This window comes from Trichosurus vulpecula, chromosome 6 (genome assembly GCF_011100635.1).
Source record: "Trichosurus vulpecula isolate mTriVul1 chromosome 6, mTriVul1.pri, whole genome shotgun sequence".
Taxonomy (NCBI): domain Eukaryota; kingdom Metazoa; phylum Chordata; class Mammalia; order Diprotodontia; family Phalangeridae; genus Trichosurus; species Trichosurus vulpecula.
Window position 1 is genome coordinate 271,186,263 of NC_050578.1, and position 19,925 is coordinate 271,206,187.

A 19,925-nucleotide genomic window follows, 5' to 3' on the forward strand; every position below is an offset into this window, starting at 1 on the left:
AGCGTGGTCTACACACAACCCTCCTTCCATGAGGCAGGGGAGAGGGGATGCACTTCCATGTTGGGCTAATGAGGACCACAAGTGAGGCAGAGGCAGGGGAAGCCACACCTGGGCCTCAGGACACACACGAACACATGCACACGCACACACACACATACATGCATGCACACATGCGTACACACATGCACACCTTCCCATATCTCCCACACACACACCTTCCCATATCATACACACACACACACTCACGTACATACACATGCATGCACACATACAGATACACCCTCCCATATGTCTCACACACACACACACACACACACACCCTTTTCTCCTTGGGGGCGAATCCAAGGCAAGCTTCCTTGTCCCAGTGTCCCACACGCCTCCTCCCTATATCCTCAGCTCACTGCTCAGCCCTCTCAGCTGCAGCACAGAGACAGCTGGCCTTAGAGTCAAGAAGACTTGGGAAATCTCGGGAACTCACCACCTCTGAGAACCTCACCTTCCCCGTCTGTAAAGTGGACAGAATAATGCCTGCCATTCCTATGGGAATGCATTGGGTTTGCCAAATGAGAGGCCGTGGGATGCAATGGAAAGAAAGAGTGTGGAATTTGGAGTCAGGGGATTTGGGCCTGAATCACAGGGACAGAGATTAAAGCAGGAGGGACCCCGGAGGCCATTAGTGCAGGCCTTCAAGGCCTTGGTTTTACAGATGAGGAAACAGGCCAAAAAAGAGTCAGTGACCACACAGCCAGGAAGTGTCTGAGGCTGGATGTGAACCGAGGTCTTCCTGACTAGAGGTCCCATTTGCCATCTGCTCCTCCACCCTGCTGCTTAGCTCTCTGACCTTCTCTCTGCCTGGGTCTTCTGCCATACAAAGGGGGTAAGGGGCTGGATAGGATAGCCTATGTGGTCCCAGAGGCTCAAGTCCCATGATTCTCTGACTCTCAGAAGCTGGAAAAGTGACTAACAATAACTGGCATTGACCTAGGCCTTAAGATTTACAAAGCGTTTTCTCACTTGACCCTCCCGACAGCCTGGTGAGGAAGGGGCTATTATCGTGGCCATTTCAAAGATGAAGGGACTGAGGCTCAAGCAGGTTAAGGGACTTTGTGATTCAAGTCTGAGATGGGATTTAACTCCAGGTCCTGTTTCCTGATTCCACGTCCAGCATTATTGAGAGGGAGGCAGGATAGGCCGTGGGGGGCGGGGGAGGCTTGGCCCCACCAAAGGTAGCTCCCTTTGAGCCGGTCCTCACCTGAGCAATCAGGACAGCACCCACCATCTTGGGAGGGCAGAGGGTGAGAACAGATGGCTTTACACCTCATTTTCTCACAGGTGACCTTACCATCCTACAACAGGAAACACCAGTTACCACCCAAGCCACTGGCACAGAAAAGCACCAGGGCTGAATGAGACAGGGCCCTGGCTGCTTGCACCCACCTGGCACCCACAGTGCGAGCAGCCAGGCTTGGTCCAGCGGCTCCCATGCTCATGGATGGTTCCTTGGTGCCAGCAAGGGGAAGGCGCCAGTGAAGGCCGAGAGGTCGAGGGGCCCCTGGGAGGGGAAGGGGTCCTCGTTGCCTCTCCATGCAGGAGCGAAGGGGGCAGCAGACCTGCCAGCGTAGACGGCTTCACCATTCTCCCGTGGGAGGAGGAACCGGGAGACGGGGTGGCCACTGGAGCTGAGGATGTCAGGGACCGAGCAGAGGTGGAGGAGGGAGGCAGTGCTGAGGTCAGCATCAGGAGAGGAGTCGTTTTGATTACTGGTGGGGGGCCAGGTGCTCGGGATGGAGGGCCGTGGCCAGGAGGCAGGGCGGGCAGGCCGGACTCTGGAAAGAGTAGGAGCATCTTTGGGGGGTGCTGGAGAGATTGGAGGATCCCTGACGGGGCGAGCACAGCCTTTGGAAATGCTGAAAAAGAGAGCACCGGGGAATCAGCTCCCCGCAGGTGGAAGGAATCAGGCTCCCGGAGCGCAGAGATTGCTTCACAGAATCTCAGCATTTCAGTCAGGAGGACACCTTCGGCCTTCTAATCTAACCCACACCCAGCCCATGGCCAACCTGCTTAGTACTTAGACCTCCAGGGAGGGGGACCCACCGCCCCTCAAGGCCACGCATCGCACTGGGAGAGAGCTCCAAGTGAGAGGAAGTTTTTCTGGGCCTCTCTCTAGTCTCCTCCAACTATTCCTTATCAGCCTACTGGAACCAAGCTAACCCCGCTGCCGCAGGAGAGGGCTTCAAACATGACAGACTGTCCTACATCCCCTCTGAGACTTCTCTTTAGGAAAAACTTCCCTACGTTCTAAGTCGGGGTCCATGATCTTGTCTTTTCTTTTTGATAACTATTCCCGAGTATTTCCTTTTTTATTTATTTTTTTTTCTTTTCTTTTATTTTCTGTACTCAAAAACATCATCCTGAGAAGGAACCCGTAGGCTTCCAAACAAGTGCCATCCCTCCTTGCACGTGGCTGCCCTCCACATGGACAGATAGCTACCCTGCTGCCCTGAGTCTTCTCTTACATATTTCACTGTCGTTTCCCACCATTGCAATGGAAGTTCTTTAAGAGTTGGGATTGTCTCACCCTCTCCAAGAGGCTGCCAGGTGGTGCAGAAGATAGTGTTACGGAAAAGAGTTAGGAAGACCCGAGTTCAAATCCTACCTCTGACAATTACTAGCTCTGTCACCCTAGGCAAATTGCTTAGCTTCTCTGTGCCTCGGTTTTCTCATCTCTAAAATGGGAGGGAGGAGGAGGCCAACTCAACTTTCTCTAAGGTCCCTTTCCCCCAAATCTATGATTAAACATCCCCATTTCTTTCAGCCAGTCCTCAGAGAGCATGGTATAGATCAGGCCCTTTGCTAACCTGCTCACCCTCCTAGTCGATTTTACCAATAAAGAGGCCAGTACAGGGATTGGTCCTAAGAAACAAAACCTCTTCCAATTCCCCCAATTCTTTGTCTCTGTCTCCTCCCCCTTGATCTCCTCAAGAACACTCCCCCCACACCAGCTCCTACAGCTGGTACACCAAGAAGCAGGACAGGAGGAGGAGGAGGAGGAGGAGAGGGGAGGAAGGCCAGCCACTTTCCTGGGCTTCCCACCGACCACTGCCTCTTCCCAGCTGAGAGCAGTACAAAGGGCATTGGCCCTACAGGTCACTGGGCTAATGCCTCACTGCCCTCTGGGATAGAGCCACCCTGGGAAGGGAGAGAAGGAGGGAGCAGGGAGGGTAGAAACAAGGGGGAAGGAGGAGCTCAAGAGATCCATAGTGGAGAAAGTGAGTGAAGGGCAGCAGCTTAGCTCACGGATAGAGGAGAGACATTTTTTAAAAACAGAGCCAATAAGCATTTATTAAGAGCTCACTATACGCTGAGCTCTGTGCTAAGCTCTAAAAGACCAGTAATAAAACATTTTTAATTTTTTAAAAAGAGAAAACAAAAAGTTCGGAAAGAGTTGCAAACAGAAGGGTGATTCTGTTACTACCTGGTTAAATTTGTTACCCTTTTCTGGAAAATACTGGGTAAGGAAGGTCAAGGTTTTATAAATAATCCTCTCCTTTGTGCTTTCTTATGTGTTGAAATCTTTAAGTTCATAATTTTTAAAAAAAAATAATTTTAAAAGAAAGGGAAGAAAAAAGAAAAGGAGGAATGAAGAGGTGAGGAAAAGGGGGAAAGAGAAGGCATTTAATGGAAATATTTTAGAAATAAGAAGGAAACGGGCAGCAGTAGATAGAGTACCAGCTTTGGAATCAGGAGGGACCTGAGTTCAAATCCAACTTCAGACACTTAATAGTTGTGTGACCCTGGGCAAGTCACTTAACTCTGATTGTCTCAAAAAAAAAAAGAGGGAAAAAGAGAAAAGAGATGGAGGAAAGGAGAGAGATGATGAACAAACAAGGAATTAGAAAAGACGAAGTTCCCTAACTCTTGGAATTTTCTAAATCACAAACCCCAGAGGCAAGAAGAGCCTCAGAGGCCGGTGAGTCCAACCTGTGTATGAACAATAATCCCTTGAGATGTGCCCCACACTCCTCCCGTGGTCTGGAGAAGCTGACGGAACCCTTCTCACAATGTTTTTTAAACGCGCAGGATTACAAAGGAAAACTATCATATCGAAATACAGCTAGCAAAATTTTTTTAAGAAATATTCACAGACCACAAGTAAAGAACACCTGCTTCTACCAAATATCTGACAAATGGCCATCCAGCACTCGGCACAGTGATTGGTACATAGTAGGTGCTTAATAAATGCTTGTGGATTGGTGGGGTCTTCTAAGTCATTCACTCAAGCCACAAGCATTTATTAAGCACCTATTGTGTACCAGGTACTGTGCTAGGCCTGACACATATAGTAGGAACTCAATAAATGTTTCTCAGTTGATTAATTGATACAAGCAAACAAAAATGAAAGACTCCCAGCCTTTACGGAGGTTTCATTGTCCTTACAAAGTCCTTTGTGACTTCAAGCCTCCATCTTGGGTCCAATTTCTACCTCAAGTGCCTACTTCTGCCTGCTGGGTCCAGACAGAGCAAGCTAATCTGCCTTCCACCTAACAGGCCTTCAGAGATCTCAGGAAGGGGATGCTCACCCTCACAGGATGCCCTGTCTGCACTCAGGCGGAAGCCAGCCCGGCAGGCACAGCGGAAGCTCCCCACGGTATTCTGGCAGGAGTGATGACAGACACGCCTCTCCGGGGGTCGGCGACATTCGTTCACATCTGCAGAAGACCCGCCCCCCCATGTATCCACGGAGGTTCATGGCCCGGCACAGGACTTCCCAGCAGGGCCCCCCACTGCTCCCGACCACTAAGGGACCTTTCTTCCCGCCCTGCCACAGGCTGGAGACTCGGAGGATCCTGTTCCTAGTCCCCTTCCCCACCCCAGATGGCCGGCAGTGGGCTGGGCCCTCACTGCTGCTGGTCAAGCCTCACCAAGGCGTTGGATGCTGCCCAAACAGCTATCCCTACACCCCCTATATTCATCACCATGTCCTTAAAGGGTAAGCAGGTGGTACAACAGATAGAGGACCAGGCCTGGAGTCAGGAGGACGTGAGTTCAAACCCAGTCTCAGACGCTAGCTGTGTGACCCTGGGCAAGTCACTTGACCTTAACCTCTGTCTGCCTCAGTTTCCTCATCTGTAACATGGGGATAATGATAGTACCTACCTCCCCGGGTTGTTGTGACGGTCAAATGAGCTTATCACTGCGAAAGGGTCGGCAGCGCCTGGCACATGGTATGTGCTTTTAAAAGCTAGTTACTATGCGTCTGGGATACAACAGGCATGTCAAAAAAACAAACCTTCCCCCTACACAAATCTGACCACAGCCCCATGCTCTTCTCTGAGTTCACCGGGGTCAAAGATTCTGAGCTGGACAGACCCTCAGAGCTCACTAAGTCCAATCCCAGCATGCTTACAAAGGAGAAACCTGAGAACCCTAGGGAGTTGGTCAGAAAAATCCCCAAGGTCACATAAGTAGTGAGGAGATACAGCCATTGGAAGAGGCTGAGGGGAGGTCCCTGAACCTGGTGAGATGGGATCTGAAATCCCAGCTTTGACACTTACTCTCTGCGTGACCCAGGGCAAGTCACATAATAATGACATTCAATTTACAAAGCACTTTACATATCTCTTTGGATTCTTAGAACTAGTCTGTGAGGCAGATTCTACAGATAAAGACAGTTAAGTGACTTGCCCAGGGTCACACAGCCAGAAAATATTTGAAGCTGGATTGGAACTCAAGCATTCCGAACCTCCAGTCTAGCCCTCTGGGCAGTGCACGGCCTCTGTGGTGCTTTCCTCTGACAGTGCTAACAACCCCAGAAGGGAATTTTAAAATCCCCAAGTTACTGAAAACAGGGATCCACTCTGAGGCAGGACTGTCTGCAGCATGGCTGGGATCTTTTCAAGGACAAAGGACCCAGCCTCCAGCTCCCTCATCCAGCCTGTGACCCAAATGGAGCCAAGCTCAAGGCCAACCACGGGTGGGGGTGGGGGGGGGGGTGGAAAGGAAAGGAGGTGGTCTCTCTCTGAGGTTCTTTAGGCTGCTCGTGCATTGAAAAACACAGGGCTCACGACTTCTCTGACCCAGAGGAGTCTGATGCGTAATGCCCATCAGCAGGAGAGCCAGCAGGCTCAGGAATACCAGAGCTGAGGAGCAGTGTGGGAGCCAGTCTGGGCAAAGGATGGGATGAAAGTTATCAAAGGCCAGGGACTCACAGATTTTGGGCCTTATGGGTCATTCCGTCCAATTCCCTAAGTTTATTTCTTTGGCTTTTTTTCTGAAGTTAATAAACTCCAAATCAAATGAGCTTTATATAAATGTAAAACTGAAGAGAATTGCACATGAAAATAGGAATCTCCTCCTTACCAACCTTGCTTTTTCTTTTTAAAGTAAGTAATAAATTGAATATGTAGCTTGCAATAGCATCCTGTTTCTTTTGGATTCCTTCTAGTTTTCTGTTCTCGTCTTATTTGGGGGAGGGGAGGGCAGATTCAATCCGCCCTACCCCCACCTTCTTCCACTCAGTCGTTTGCATGGTGTCTCCTTCACTGGACTGTGAGCACCTTCAGAGCAGGGAGGGTATTTTTGCCTTTCTTGGTATGGCCAGCACAGAGCCCAGCACATAGTGAAGGCTTATTCTTCCCTGTCGCTGGGACTCAGCCCCGATTTACCCGGTGAGTGAAAGCCTCAAGGAAAGCCGTGGCAATCCCCTTTGCCCCACCAAGCCTCACCTACGCAGGAGTGCCGGTTACCATGGAGGTAGAAGCCTGTTCGGCAGGAGCACCTGTAGCTGCCAATGCTGTTCTGGCAGCCCTGCTGACAAGGGACCCCCATGCACTCATCGGTGTCTGAAAGGGAAAGGCACAAGAATGTCAAAATCGCATCCAACCCAAACACTGGCTGCCTATGTGAAGAGCCGTAACCAGGGCAGGCAGCCACGGCTCTGTCCAAGGCACTGATCTCTGAAGGGGCTCACTTCCTCGGAGGCAGTCCATGCCTTTCAGTCCTTTGCCAGCCCATGTAAGGAGTGGGGAGGAGTGACCAGGTTTTATGGAGGTCCAGGGAGAAAGAACAGAAGGCACGCAGCCCCCTCCACCTGCTCAGACTGCCTTCCCATTAGCTATTTTTGTTCTAGGTTTAAAAATTTCTGGTTACCCCTCTGCCCACATAGTCTAACCTTTGGGGATGCAAAGAAAAAAGTGGAACACAGGGCCTGCCCTCGAGGAGCTTCCATTTGGTTTATGTTCTTATTCCCAAAGCCAGCACTGGCTCAGGCCCCCCACTCCAGTCTATCCTCCTCAAAGCTGCTAAAGCAATTTTCCTTAAGCATAGGACTAACCATGCTACTTATGCCTCTACTCAGTGGCTCCCTCCCATTTCTAGGATCAAAGATACACTCCTCAGCTTAGCCCAACCAGCTTTCCAGCCTCATTATACATCACTTCCCTTTCTGTCCCACACAGTCCAGACAAAGTGGCCTTCCCCCTGCTCTTTACACACACGACTCAATCTCCCATCTGTATGTCTTTGCACTGGCTGGGCCCCACACCTGGATTGCTCTCCCTCCTCACCTCTGACTCAGAATCCCGGCTTCTTTTAAGACCACCCGATGGGAGACGCCTGAGTCCCCAGGTGCCAATTCCTCCCCCTCCAAGGTGACCTTCCACCTCCTCTGTCATTAGCTTGTATTACTGAGGTAGGTGCTTGTTTCCCCACTTAGAGCTTGAGCTCCTCAAGGGCAGGGCTGTCTTTGCTTTTGCTTCATATCCTCAATGCTTAGCACATATTAAATGCTTCACGAATGCTTGCTGACTGATTGATCGGCAAGGCTCCAAAGGGCAGAACCAAGGCCAGGGGTCAGAACAGAGGGACAGACTTGGCTCGATGCCAGGGAACACTTCTGACCAATCGGGGTATCCCAGAGTGAAGAGGCGCCCTTGGAAGTGCTGAGTCCTTCAGGAAGTACTGGCCATCTTCCAGGAGAGGCCGTCTCTTAGGAAGGTCATTGAGGGAATTCAACCCCTTACAATCTGGCTTCCAATCTCATCCATCGTTCCACTGAAACTCCTCTCTCCAAAGTCACCAGGGATCTCCTGACTGCTTAGTCCAATGGCCTTTTCTCCATCCTCATCCTCCTTGCCTTCTCTGCAGCCTTGGACACTGTTGGTCACTCTCTGCTCCTTGATCCTCTCTTCTCTAGAGGTGTTTCGGGACACCCCTCCTTCTCTCCTGGTTCTCCTCCTCCCTCTCTGACCGCTCCATCTCTGCCTCCTTCGCTGGATCCTCCTCCAGATCCCTCTAACCATTGGTGTCCTTCAGGGCTCTGTCCTGGGCCCTCTTCCCTTCTCCCTCTAGACTGCTTCACTTGGGGACCTCCTCAGCTCCCATGGATTTAATGACCATCTCCATGCTGTCGCCTCTCAAATCTGCCTCTCCTGCCCCAGGCTCTCTGCTGACCTCCATCCTTGCCCCTCCAGCTGCCTTTCAGACATTCTGAGCTGGACATCCACTAGACGCCCTAAACTCAACATGCCCAAAACCGAACTCATCGTCTTTCCCCCTGAACCTTCCCCTGTCCCACTTTTCCTATTACTGTAGAGGGTAACACCATGTTCCGCATCCCTCGGGCTGACAAGCTAGGTGTCATCCTAGATTTCTACCTTCTCCCCCTGCCAATATCTACGCTGTTGCCAAAGCCTGTCATTTCCACCTCTGCAACATCTCTTGAATATGTCCCCTTCTTTCCTCTGCCACTGCCAGTACCCTGGTGCAGACCCTCATCACCTCACACCTGGACTATTGCAATGGCCTGCAGGGGGGTCTGCCTGCTTCACTCCAATCCATCCTCCATCCAACCCCACCACGTAAACTCCAGGGGCTCCCAGGTGCCTCAAGATGGATTTTTTTTTCGGCATTTAAAGCCTTTCATCACCTCTCCCCTCCTCCCTTTCCAGTCTTCTTACATCTTCCTCCCCAACACATCCGCTTGGATCCAATGACACTGGCCTTTTCTGACTGTGTTGATTTCCCAGCTCCGGGCCTTCCATCTCCCATGCCCAGAATGCCCTCCCTCCTCATCTCTGCCTGCTGACCTCCCTGGCTTCCTTTAAGTCCCAACTAAGATCCCACCTTCTACAGGAAGCCTTCCCCAAGCCCTCTTAATTCCAGTGCCTTCCCTCTGTTAATTACTTCCTCTTTATCTTGTGTGTATTTATCTGTCTCTCTCTTGTCTCCCCCATTAGATTATAAGCTCCTAGAGGGCAGGGACTGTCTTTTACCTCTTTGTATCCTACAGCACCGGTCACATAGCAGGTGTTTAATAAATGGTTGTTGCTTGCTTGATCAATTCAAGCATCCCAGGAATAAACAAGATGACTTCTGACTTTGATCTCAAAGCTGAGCTTCCATGACTCCCTCCCCAACTGCTATCACTAGCAGAGCCTCCTGGAAAGTGGGAGGCTCTTCTCCCCTTCAATCACCCCATTTCCCTCCTTGGAGGTCATACCTCTCCTCGAGCTCCTTTCAGCCCTCTCCTGACTTTGCTCTTAGGCGAACACCGTCCTCCCTCCCGCTCTCTCCTCAGCCTTCCCGGCTGGGCCTCGGGGACAATTTCCACAGGTCCACCCGAGCTCCCACGCTTCTTCTTTGGGGTACTCACCCTGGCAGCTGTGTCGGTCAGCAGAAAGCTGCATCCCTGGCCCACATTCACACACAAAGCCTCCTTCCGTGTTCACACAGAGGCCCTCACAGGAGGAGCTTAAACATTCATCAATGTCTGGGAAGGAAAAACAACACAGGGAGTTTGTGGCCTTCGGGAAAATCTTCCGACAGGTAAGAATGAAAACATGGACCTCCAAGATGGATTCAAAGAATCCAGAGCTGCCAGGGTCCTAGAGACAGATAAAGTTAAGTGGACTCTGGACTAGCTGAATGAGAAAACCAAAGGTGGAGAAGAAAGTCTCTGGTGGAGTGCCCCAGGGATATATACTTGTCCCTGGGATTGCAACATTTTCATCAATGACTCGGATAAAGATATAAACAAAATGCTCATCAAACTTGCAGACGACAATGCCCTTAGAATATAAGTTCCTGTATCCACATCCGGAGAAAGAACTACGGAGTCTGAATGCAGATGGAGGCAAACTATTTGCACTCTCTCTCTCTTTCTTTTTTGGTTTTGTTTCTTCTTTTTCATAGCTCATTCCATTGGTTATAATTCTTCTTTACAACTTGACTACTGTGAAAATAAGTTTAGTGTGAAGGTATATGTAGAACCTACATTGGATTACATGCCGTCTTGGGCGGGGTGGGGAATTTGGAGCTCAAAAACTTGTGGAACTGAGTGTTACAAACTAAAAATAAAAAAATAAATTTAAAAAAAAAATTTAAAAGAATGCAAGCTCTTGGAGGGCAAGGGCTGACCTTTGGTATCTACAGCAGCAGGACTTAATATAGGCACATAATAAGTGCTTAACAAATGTCCCTTGATTCATGATTCAGTCATTCATGATACAAGACCAGGAGGGATCACTGACGCACTCTGCTGTTACAGAACCGAGAATTCCAAGTTTCTCAGAAAGCTACGTACAACGTTAGACTGAACCGAACTGGGGGAATGTGACATGAAATAAATGATCCAGAGCTGGAAGGGACCCCAGGGGCCATCTTGCTCAATTCCCTCACTTTACAGATGAAGAAACTGAGGCTCAAAGGGGATGTGAAAACCTCGGTCTCAAAAGAAGCAGAAGATGGGGGAAGAATGGTCTTCCTAGGAGGCCTTGGTTTCCTTGCCTTGGAGGTCTGCAGACAAAGGCTGGATGACCACTTGTTGAGAATGTTGTAGACGGTATTTCTTGGGTTGGGCTAGATGGGCTCTGCGGTCCCTTCCAACTCCGGAAATCTGCCATTTTAATGAAAGCCCTACCTCCTCATCTGTAAAACGAGGTGAACTCACTCTGCCAGGTCACCCAGGTACTAAGTGGTACAGCTGGGATCTGACCACAATTCATCTAGCCGCCAGCCCCGGCACTCTTTCCACTACATCACGGAAACCAACCCCCAGACATTCCTACGCCCACACGGCCAGCCACACGGCAGGCGAAGGAAAACACCCACCCACCAATAAAATAAGCTCATGCAAGGTCAGGGACATACTCAGATGGAAAGTCACACACTTGCTCTCATAAAACCACAGGAATCGTGCACCACATCAAGACGCGAGAGAAATGATCCACAGACACAGAATTTTAAGGAAGGACTAACTCTGCTCACAAAATGTCCGAGCTGTGAGGAGGTCACCTCATCCGACCCCTTCCTTTTATGGAGAAGGAAACTGAGTCCCAGAGAAGGCCAGTGAGTTTCCCCAAATCATAGCAGGAGTAAGGGGCAGAGTAGGGCCGCAGGCCTAGCCCCTCTGACTCCAAGTCCGGTGATTTCCCACCAGCATCATAGAAGAATTCATTCCAATGTTGAACTGAAATCAGTTCTCCTATCATTTCTACCCATTATTCCTTCTTCTGCCCTCCAGAGCCAAGCAGAGAAAGGCTAGTCCTTCTTCCACAAGAAAACCCTTTAAATGATTTTAAAACAGCTATTGTGTCTTCCCTCCCTCTCACTAATTCTATTCATCAAATAAAAAATCCCCAGGTCTTTCAACTGTTCCTCTCATACGGCAGGATTGAGTTCCTTCACCAATATGGTAGCCACCTCCTCTGGACCTTTTCTAGCTGGTGAACCCAGGACTTCAGATGAGGTCTAACCAGGCCAGAAGACCATGGGACCAATGCCTCCCTTATTCTAGACACATGGAATGTTTATGGCATCTATGAACATAGCTGAACACAACATTAGTGTTGGGGGACAGTGACATTACTGACTCATTTGGATCTTAGCGTCTCTTCCACATGAACTGATGCCCAGTCATGTGTTTGTGCTATTGATTATTTAAACCTCAGTGTGACTTGACATTGATCTCCATTCAATTTCATCTTGTTGAATTCAGCCCATCCTTTGAGTGTAACCCCTTCCTCACTCTGCTCCACTGGAGTTGGGAAAGAAAGGGAGAATGAACCACGCACCCTAGAGCTTATGAAGGCTTACAATCTGAAAAGTTAGAACCAGAGCAAAAACTTAAGAGGGGAAAAGATTGGGAAGATTGGCAAGTGGAATGGACATCATGAAATAAGTCTCTCTCCATGTCTGGGCCTGCCTTTGAACACACTCAACCACTCCACAAGTAATGGAAGGTGAACAAGTCCTTCTACCTCTCTTGGCCTCAGTTTCCCCATTTGTAAAAGGAAGAGGTTAGACTAGCTGGCCTCTCAATGTTCCTCCCAGCTCTAGAGCTACAATCCTCAGATACAAAGACATTTCTTCTCTCTGGCCTCAGTTTCCTCATTTGTAAAATGAAACATTTAGATGGCCTCTGAGGTCTCTTCTACGGCTAGAGTTGTAAGTCTCTGATCGTACGAGAGGAAAGGAAAGAGGAAGCCACCAAATCCACAGCACTGTCCCTTCTTCACCTCCTCCTGTGAGTCTCTTCTGGGCTGCTGGAGAGAGGAAACCATAAGTTCTAGGACATACAGCTGAACCAGACCCTAGGAGATATCTCCTCTCTCGCAAATTATGAAGAGTGTCTTGCCCCAAATCCCAGTGGATAGTGAGCAGCAAAGATGGTCCTCTGGCTGGAGACCCAATGCTCTTTCTTCCACACACCTCCTGGGAAGGCATTCTGCTAACATTCTTACCTGTACATTTGATGCCAATGGCTGTTTCTATCATGGAGAACCCCACAGGGCAGACTCGGGCTACCTCTTGACAGCCTCCATGGTTACAGGCCAAGTCACAGCCATACTCACCACATGGTCCTGGGGTTTCTGAATGAAAACATTAGTAACATGAGAATAATAACAATGACCACAGGGCAGTCTTTGCCCCAGGTCAAGTGCCTCCAATTGTGGGGGCAACAAAGAAGGAGAATCCCCCGTTATGTAGCCATGACAGAGAGGAAGTCCACCCAGCAGACTACAAGGTCTCCATGATGCCAAAAGACTGGTCACTCCTTGGAGGCTAAGCAAAAGGGTTGGGGGCACCAAGGGACAAAGCCGGCTCTGGGGCACCCTAAAGTTTCTAAGCAGCTGAAGGAGAAAGAACTGTAGTGCTATGGGAGGTTGATGCAGGCAGGAAAGGAAGCACACACGTGGATAATGTCTGAATTTTCCACCTGGGTCAAAGCCCAGAGGGACCAGCTTTAGTTATGGGTTATGATAATAACTCACACTTAAGTAACAATACTTGACTGTTTGCGGAGTATTTTCCTCATCCCAGGCCTAGTAATGCAAACCTTATTATTCTATTTTGCAAAGGAGGAAACCAAAGCTCACAAAGGTGACTTGACTTACACAAGTCTTCTTGTGATTTCTTAAATGATGGACCCAGGCCTTCTGATCCCTTCTTTGCATACATATTGTGGCTTCAGTGAGCCCCCAGTGGAGGCCATCAGGCCTCCAGCCTCCCTTACCCACACCCCTCCCCTAGCATATTCCTGGAAAGAGTATTATATCCATAAAATGTTTTGCATGACCGCATATGCCTAATATCAATACCGTATGTTGTCGTTCAGTTGTTTTCAGTCATATCTGCTTCTTTGTGACCCCGTTTGGGGTTTTCTTGGCAAAGATACTGCAGTAGTTTGCCATTTCCTTCTCCAGCTCATTTTACAAATAAGGAAGCTGAGGCAAGTAGGGTTAAGTGACTTGCCCAGGGTCACGCAGCTGGGAAATGTCTGAGGCCACATTTGAACTCAGGTCTTCCTGACTCCAGGCTCAGTACTCTATCCACTTTGCCACCCGGCTGCCCTCTCTATATTATACGGATCTATATCAAATTGCTTGTCTTCTCAAGGAAGGGGGAAGGCAAGGAGGGAAGGAGGGAATTTGGAACTCGAAATTTTTAAAAACAAATGTTAACATTTTTGTTTATGTGGAATTAAGAAAAAATTTTTAAAAATGTAAAAAGAGTTTTAAAAAGAGTATATCCACAGTGTACTGTTTTCTCTGTCAGAGGAGCAGTCTTAGAGCTGAAAAATGATCTAGTCTCCTTATCCAGGGGAGCTGAGTTCAGTTCAGCCAGGAGAAGGGGATCAGCCCATCTCATACAGCTAGATCTTAGCTAAGCCAGGATTAGAATTCAAGTCCCCTGCTCTCAGTTACCTGGGCAGGTGATGCCTTGCTCTCCATCCCGGCAGGAGCAGACGTTAGGAGCAATACAGTAGCCACTGCCACAACCGAAGGAACACAGAGCTGGGGGAAGAGACCAAGGGAAACATGAGAGAGGATTGGGGGCCCTTTGGCCATACTGTCCTCCAGCCTGTCTCCTTTGACTCCCACACCTCCCGCATCCCCTAGATTCTTGAGCCCTATTACTTGGAGAAGAGGTTCAAAGCCCACTGAAGGAGCTGAAGCACTTACGGAGGGTACACTGTCCACTGCCCAATGAGGGCACCCAGCCAGGGCAGCATCCACTTCCAAACCCTGAGAGGCAAACATGGGGTCCCAGGCGGCGTCTTGAAAAGAGAGAGATTGTTTTGGATTCTCTGCATTGAGGGAGAAACCAAGTCAACTAGACAATGGAAACCAATCATCTAATCAGTGGGTTGCTAGGCCAACAGAAGGTGGTCCCTTTAAGCTCCACTGCTCCAGGTCAGGCACTGGGCTAGGTGCTGAGGATTCAAAGGCAAAGGAAACAGTCCCTGCCCTTAGGGTGCTTACAGTCTATAGTAGGGATCCACCATACCAGCATTAAGCAAAGACGGTAACTGGAGGAGAGAAAAACCATCTCCACCTTTGAAACATCCCTCACATACATCCCTTCTCTCCAACCACACAGAGTCCCTGTTACTTCTCCTTGGCACTACTCAGTTAGTTGCCTCTTATCTCTTCTCATTTCAAAGTATTTTCCTCTCAGATACCAAAGTGATTTTCCTCCAGTGTAGGTGCATCTATGTTTCTGCCCAGCTCAATAAACTGCAATGGTTCCCCCCATTACTCCAGGGTCAAATGTAACCTTCACAATTTGGCCCCTTCTTACCTTCCCAGTTTTCTTATACTTTACTTTCCTCTATGAACTCTCCCCTTCTCTATGTCTTTTCAATAGTGGTCATTCAGGCCCAGAATGCTTTCCTTCCTCAGCTTCCCAGCTTTCCTTCAAGACTCAGCTTAGACCCTACCTTCCTCCTGCCTTTTCTGGTTCCAGTCCTTGCCCAGTCCAGTCCAGCCCCCACAGCTAACACTTTTCCCCTGAGATGACTTTCCATTTATATTATATATAGTTCCTACATTTGTAGTTGGGTTTGCATGTTATCTATGGTCAAGTCAACGAGCATTTATTAATTGCCTACTATGCGCCAGGCGTTGTGCAGCTTTTAAGGAGCCCCAGTCCAATGGGGGAGACAACATGCAAACAACCACATATGTACAAGATACATACAAGATAAACTGGTGATCATCTCATAGGGACAATGCTAGCATTAAGGCGGATCTCCCCCATTTGAATGGAAGCTCTGCCAGTGGAAAGATGGCTTCTACCATTCTTTGGAGCCCTAGCTTAGCACAATGCTTTGGGCACTTAATAAATGTGTGTTCATAAGTGCCGGGCTAACCACGGAAGATGGTGCATGAGTTCAGCCAGGAAGGCCTAGGATTCTCCAAGGCAGGGGTGAAGAGGGAGTGCATTCCAGGCACGTGCTGGGAGCCCCTAGATGGCACACTCTACGTTACAGACGGATAGACCAGGGGCTGGTCAGTGCTGATCCAGAAAGCTTTCTATACCAGGAGTCCAATTTTTTAAAAGCCATGTTAGGTACTGGATGGCTTTTTGTGGAGAGACTCACAAGAAGTCAGAAATCCATTCCTAGCCTGTACAGAGCTCACAAGCTAGCCTGGGAGGAAGGAGGGACACCGAGGAGAGAAGAACGTACACAGTAGATACCCCACCCCCCACAAAAGCTCCCTTTCCATCCCAGTGCTACCGAGGGTGGGGGGGCGGTGGGGGGTGGTAGGGGGGGTGGTAGGGGGTGGGGGGGGGGTGAGAACACCATTATTCCTTCTGATGAAATGTTGAGAAAAAGGTCCTAAGGCATGGACTTGCCCAGGGTCATGCAACTACAAAGTAGCAAAGCCAGGCTTTCCAATCCAGGTCTCCAATGGAGAAAGGAGGTCTAGGTTCTAATTTCAGCTCTACCACAAACCGGTAGTGTGCCCTTGGCAAAGTCATTTCCCATCTCTTGGCCTGTTTCCTCATCCCCAAAAGAAGGGGGTTGAGTAGATCATGGTTACTCAGGACAGACTGAACTTGGGTATTAAGGAGGGGGAGGCATCATTTGAAAAGGAAGAGGATGAGGCAAGGGGGACAGTGAGGAGAGAAAGGAAGGGGAAGAAGAGAAAGGCTGGGGGCGGGACAAGAGGAAGAAGGAAGAAAAAGGGGAGAGAGGAGAAAAAAAGGGGCAAAGGGGAAGGGAAAAAGAGGAAGGGGGGTAGGAATTCCAAGCAAAGGATTAAGTGGCCTGTGGAGGGTGATCCATGAAGAGAAAAGGCCATTGGGTTTGTTGGCCAAAGCCCTGAGTTTAGACTGGAGTAACAGGAAGTTCAGGGGACAGAGCGGAGGCTCGATCGATGGGACGCTTCAGGAGTCCCATGCTGGGGCATTCAGATTCCCTCCTTCAGAAAGATGGAGTGAGTCTAGGTGGTGAGAGGGACCACCCTGGGCTCTGTTCTCAGCAAGTCACCGAGGCCATGTTCAGTACAGCGAACACAAAACTGGATTTGGAAGCAGAGGGGAAATCCCTGAATCTCTCAGGGTCCTCTCTCGGGGTCTCCCCATCTATAGAGGAAAAGTTTCAACAAAAGTCCTTCTAGCCTCAACCCTATGGAAAGGAAGAGCAACAAGGCTCCTCTCTTTGTGCAAACTTGTGTCCAGAAGCTGCTGGGACCCCTTTCAGAGGCTCAAAGATTTTGAGCTGGCCTCAGAAACCATTTAGTGCAAACCCCCTCTTTTTTACAAGGGAGGAAACTGAGGCCTGCCTGCAGACCCAGCCTGATAGAGCGGAAAGGATGCTGGTTCTAGAGTCAGATGGCCTGAGTTCAGCTCTTGCCTCTGATGTTCGCCATGTGGGTGACCACTTCACTTCCCTGCCTCATCTGTAAAATGAAGGAGTTGGATCCCACAGCTTCTGAAATCCCTTCCTGCTTCCAATCTACAATTGCCTATGACACGACTTGTCTATAGTCACCCAGGTAATTCAACAGTGAGGCTTGAACCCAGGTCCTGAGGCCCCAGATCCAAGGCCCTTTTCTACATGAGGCTGTAGGCAAGTATCCGTGGGGATCTTCTCCACCACCAGCCAGAGAACAAAAGTTCCTGAATTTCCCAAGGGGGCCTTGGCAACACTGTTCTCTGCTCCCCTCCCCAGAGCATGCCTAGCTGAGTCTTGCCCCTAATAATAAGTGCCAGGGTGACAGCTGGAGGGAGGGGCTGTCTTATCAGGCAGCCGGGTATCTTATCTGATTGTGGCACATGGGCCAGAGGGACCGATAGATACCCCACAAAGGGGATGCAGCTCAAACATGCATCTGTCCAATCAAATCCTGACGGGGCAGGCACCAAGTGGAAAATCCCCAGGGAGATGATCTGACAAACTGACTGAGAGACAGGTGGACAGCAGGCCCTGAAGTGTGGCCAAAAGCCTTAGGCAGCTCTTGAGACAACACAGGTGCAAGCCATCAGGAGGGAGCGGGTGAGGACCCCCAGACGCTGCAGGAGAGCGATCCCTGGCCCCTAGCCAGAAAACCCCAGCTTGACACAGTGTTCTCACACAGGGAGCCAGCAGCACACGCACGAGCGCATGTACATGCACACAGGCACACACTCCCAAGAAGGGAGCAAGCAGCAGGATTCTGCCTGATCCCGCCCTTGGAGGGTGAGCAAGTCAAGACAAGCCCAGCGGAAAAGGCAACATCCGCCCCAGAGATAAAGGAGAGAAGGAAGGAAGGAAGGAAGGAAGGAAGGAAGGAGGAAGGAAGGAAGGAGAGAAAGAGAGAAATACCCAGGAGATGAATACCAAGCAATGTTTGAATGGGACTGGACTCCTTAAGGAAGACTTTTCCCAAAGAAGTCATGATTTGTTGTGTTTGAAGGCACTGTTGGTGAAAAACCGACCCCCATTTCTCTTGTGTTATTAAAGAAAGTGCAAAGAGACACAGAGATCACTCAGTCATCCAGCCAGTCAACCAGCATTTATTAAGCACCTACTGTATGCCAAGCACTGCTCAGGACTAGGGATACAGAGAAAGGTAAAGAACCAAATTGTTCCTGCCTTCAAGAAGCTCCTGATCTAATGAGGATTAGAGTGGACTGGAGAGCATATCTACTCTAGCCCTCTCTTTTTACAGAGGACACCCAAGTCCAGTTTAAAGGTTAAAGAGCCTGCCCCAAATCAACTCAGGTAGTGACCAAGTGAGGAATCAAAGCCAGGACTTCTCCCTCCAGATGGAGAACACCCATCACCACACCACACTGCAAGTTACCATCCCACTTACTTTCAGCCAGAATTTACTCAGCTCCCACTGTGTGCAGGGCACATAGAAGCATGATGGAGATAGCCAAAGCACTAGAGATGAGCCTTGAAGGAGCCTCAGGCTTCTGAGAAACGGAGGTGAAGTGGAAGTGAATTCCAGGCTTTCCAAAAGGCAAAGAGGGAGATGGGCCGCCTTTCCTGCCCTGCCCCTGCCCCAGCTGCTTGGGCCTTGGACTGCCAAATTAGCTCCTCTATGCATAATATATATAGCTGAGTCAGGGAGGTGGTGAGGAAAGCTGGGCCTCAGATAGGATGGTGTGACCCTGAGCAAATCACTTAACCTATTTGCCTCAGTTTCCTCAACTGTACAAGGGAGATCATAACAGCACCTCCCCCCACCCTTGTTATGGGGCCTAACTGAGATATTTATAAAACACTTGGTGTGTAATAAATTATTTCCTTCCTATATATATGTGCCTATATAGATACAAATATGTATCTGTGCTGTCTTCTGGGGTCAGAACTCCTCCTCCTTTGTCTTTCTATTCCCAGGGTCCAGCACAGAGCCTTGCACAAAAGTAGACGATTGAGAAATGCTCGCAGATTGGTTGAGACTGGTCACCAGAAGCAGAGCTGGGACTAGAACCCAGGTCCTGGGACCCCAAACCCATTCTCCTTCCACTGAACCCCGGTGCTTCCAGGGCTAAAGTCGGGCCTCCCAGCTGTGTCAGGAGGGGAGCTGGTCACCTAGGATGAGCAGGGGGGCCCTGGGGGCCCAGGCAAGGGCACCGACAGGGCCAGGACCCCTCCCCCCCCCAAACCTCCCTTAAGCTCACAGTAGTCCTCGGGCTGGCCCAGGGGCCGCCAATAGCATCCTCGGGGTAGGGTGAAGGCTACTGAGGCCGCCCAGGGCGGGAGAGCCCTCGCACCGAGAAGGCAGAGCTCCGCCCGGGGAAGCCCCAGCACAGCGGGAGACTACCCCAGACACCGCCAGGTGGGGAAGGAGGACTCTTGGGCGCTTTGTCTCTCTCGACCCTTTGACCACCCCGTAGCCCCCCCAACGCCATCGCCAGGTGGACAGCGCCACCGAGGTGTGCCCCAGAGGACATCTGGCCGCCTGCTCAGAGTCGCCCCTCCGCGTCCGGCGACCAGTGCCCTCCCTCCCTCGCCCGCCCGGCGACCAGTGCCCTCCCTCCCTCGCCCGGCGACCTGTGCCCTCCCTCCCTCGCCCGGCGACCAGTGCCCTCCCTCCCTCGCCCGGCGACCAGTGCCCTCCCTCCCTCGCCCGGCGACCAGTGCCCTCCCTCCCTCCCTCGCCCTCCCAGCCTGCCCGCCGGGGCTCCTCGGGGCAGGCGCGGAG

At 50.3% G+C, this 19,925-nt stretch overlaps 1 protein-coding gene across 5 annotated transcripts in view; it reads right to left on the bottom strand.

The window, feature by feature from the left end:
• The window catches only part of VWCE (von Willebrand factor C and EGF domains), a 32,880-nt gene that overhangs the window by 12,728 nt on the left and 227 nt on the right, over positions 1–19,925 (bottom strand). For 3 of the 5 annotated variants that reach the window (XM_036764907.1, XM_036764905.1, XM_036764904.1), the window contains exons 2-9: positions 14,463–14,557; positions 14,205–14,294; positions 12,741–12,869; positions 9,653–9,769; positions 6,726–6,842; positions 4,581–4,709; positions 1,438–1,907; positions 1,253–1,346 (exon numbers count right to left, since the gene is read on the bottom strand). In XM_036764907.1, coding sequence (XP_036620802.1) covers positions 1,253–1,346; positions 1,438–1,907; positions 4,581–4,709; positions 6,726–6,842; positions 9,653–9,769; positions 12,741–12,869; positions 14,205–14,294; positions 14,463–14,557 — 1,241 coding nt within the window. Of the gene's footprint in view, positions 1–1,252; positions 1,347–1,437; positions 1,908–4,580; positions 4,710–6,725; positions 6,843–7,565; positions 7,647–9,652; positions 9,770–12,740; positions 12,870–14,204; positions 14,295–14,462; positions 14,558–19,925 lie in introns of those variants that run through there. The other 2 variants (XM_036764906.1, XM_036764909.1) reach the window with 2 other exon arrangements.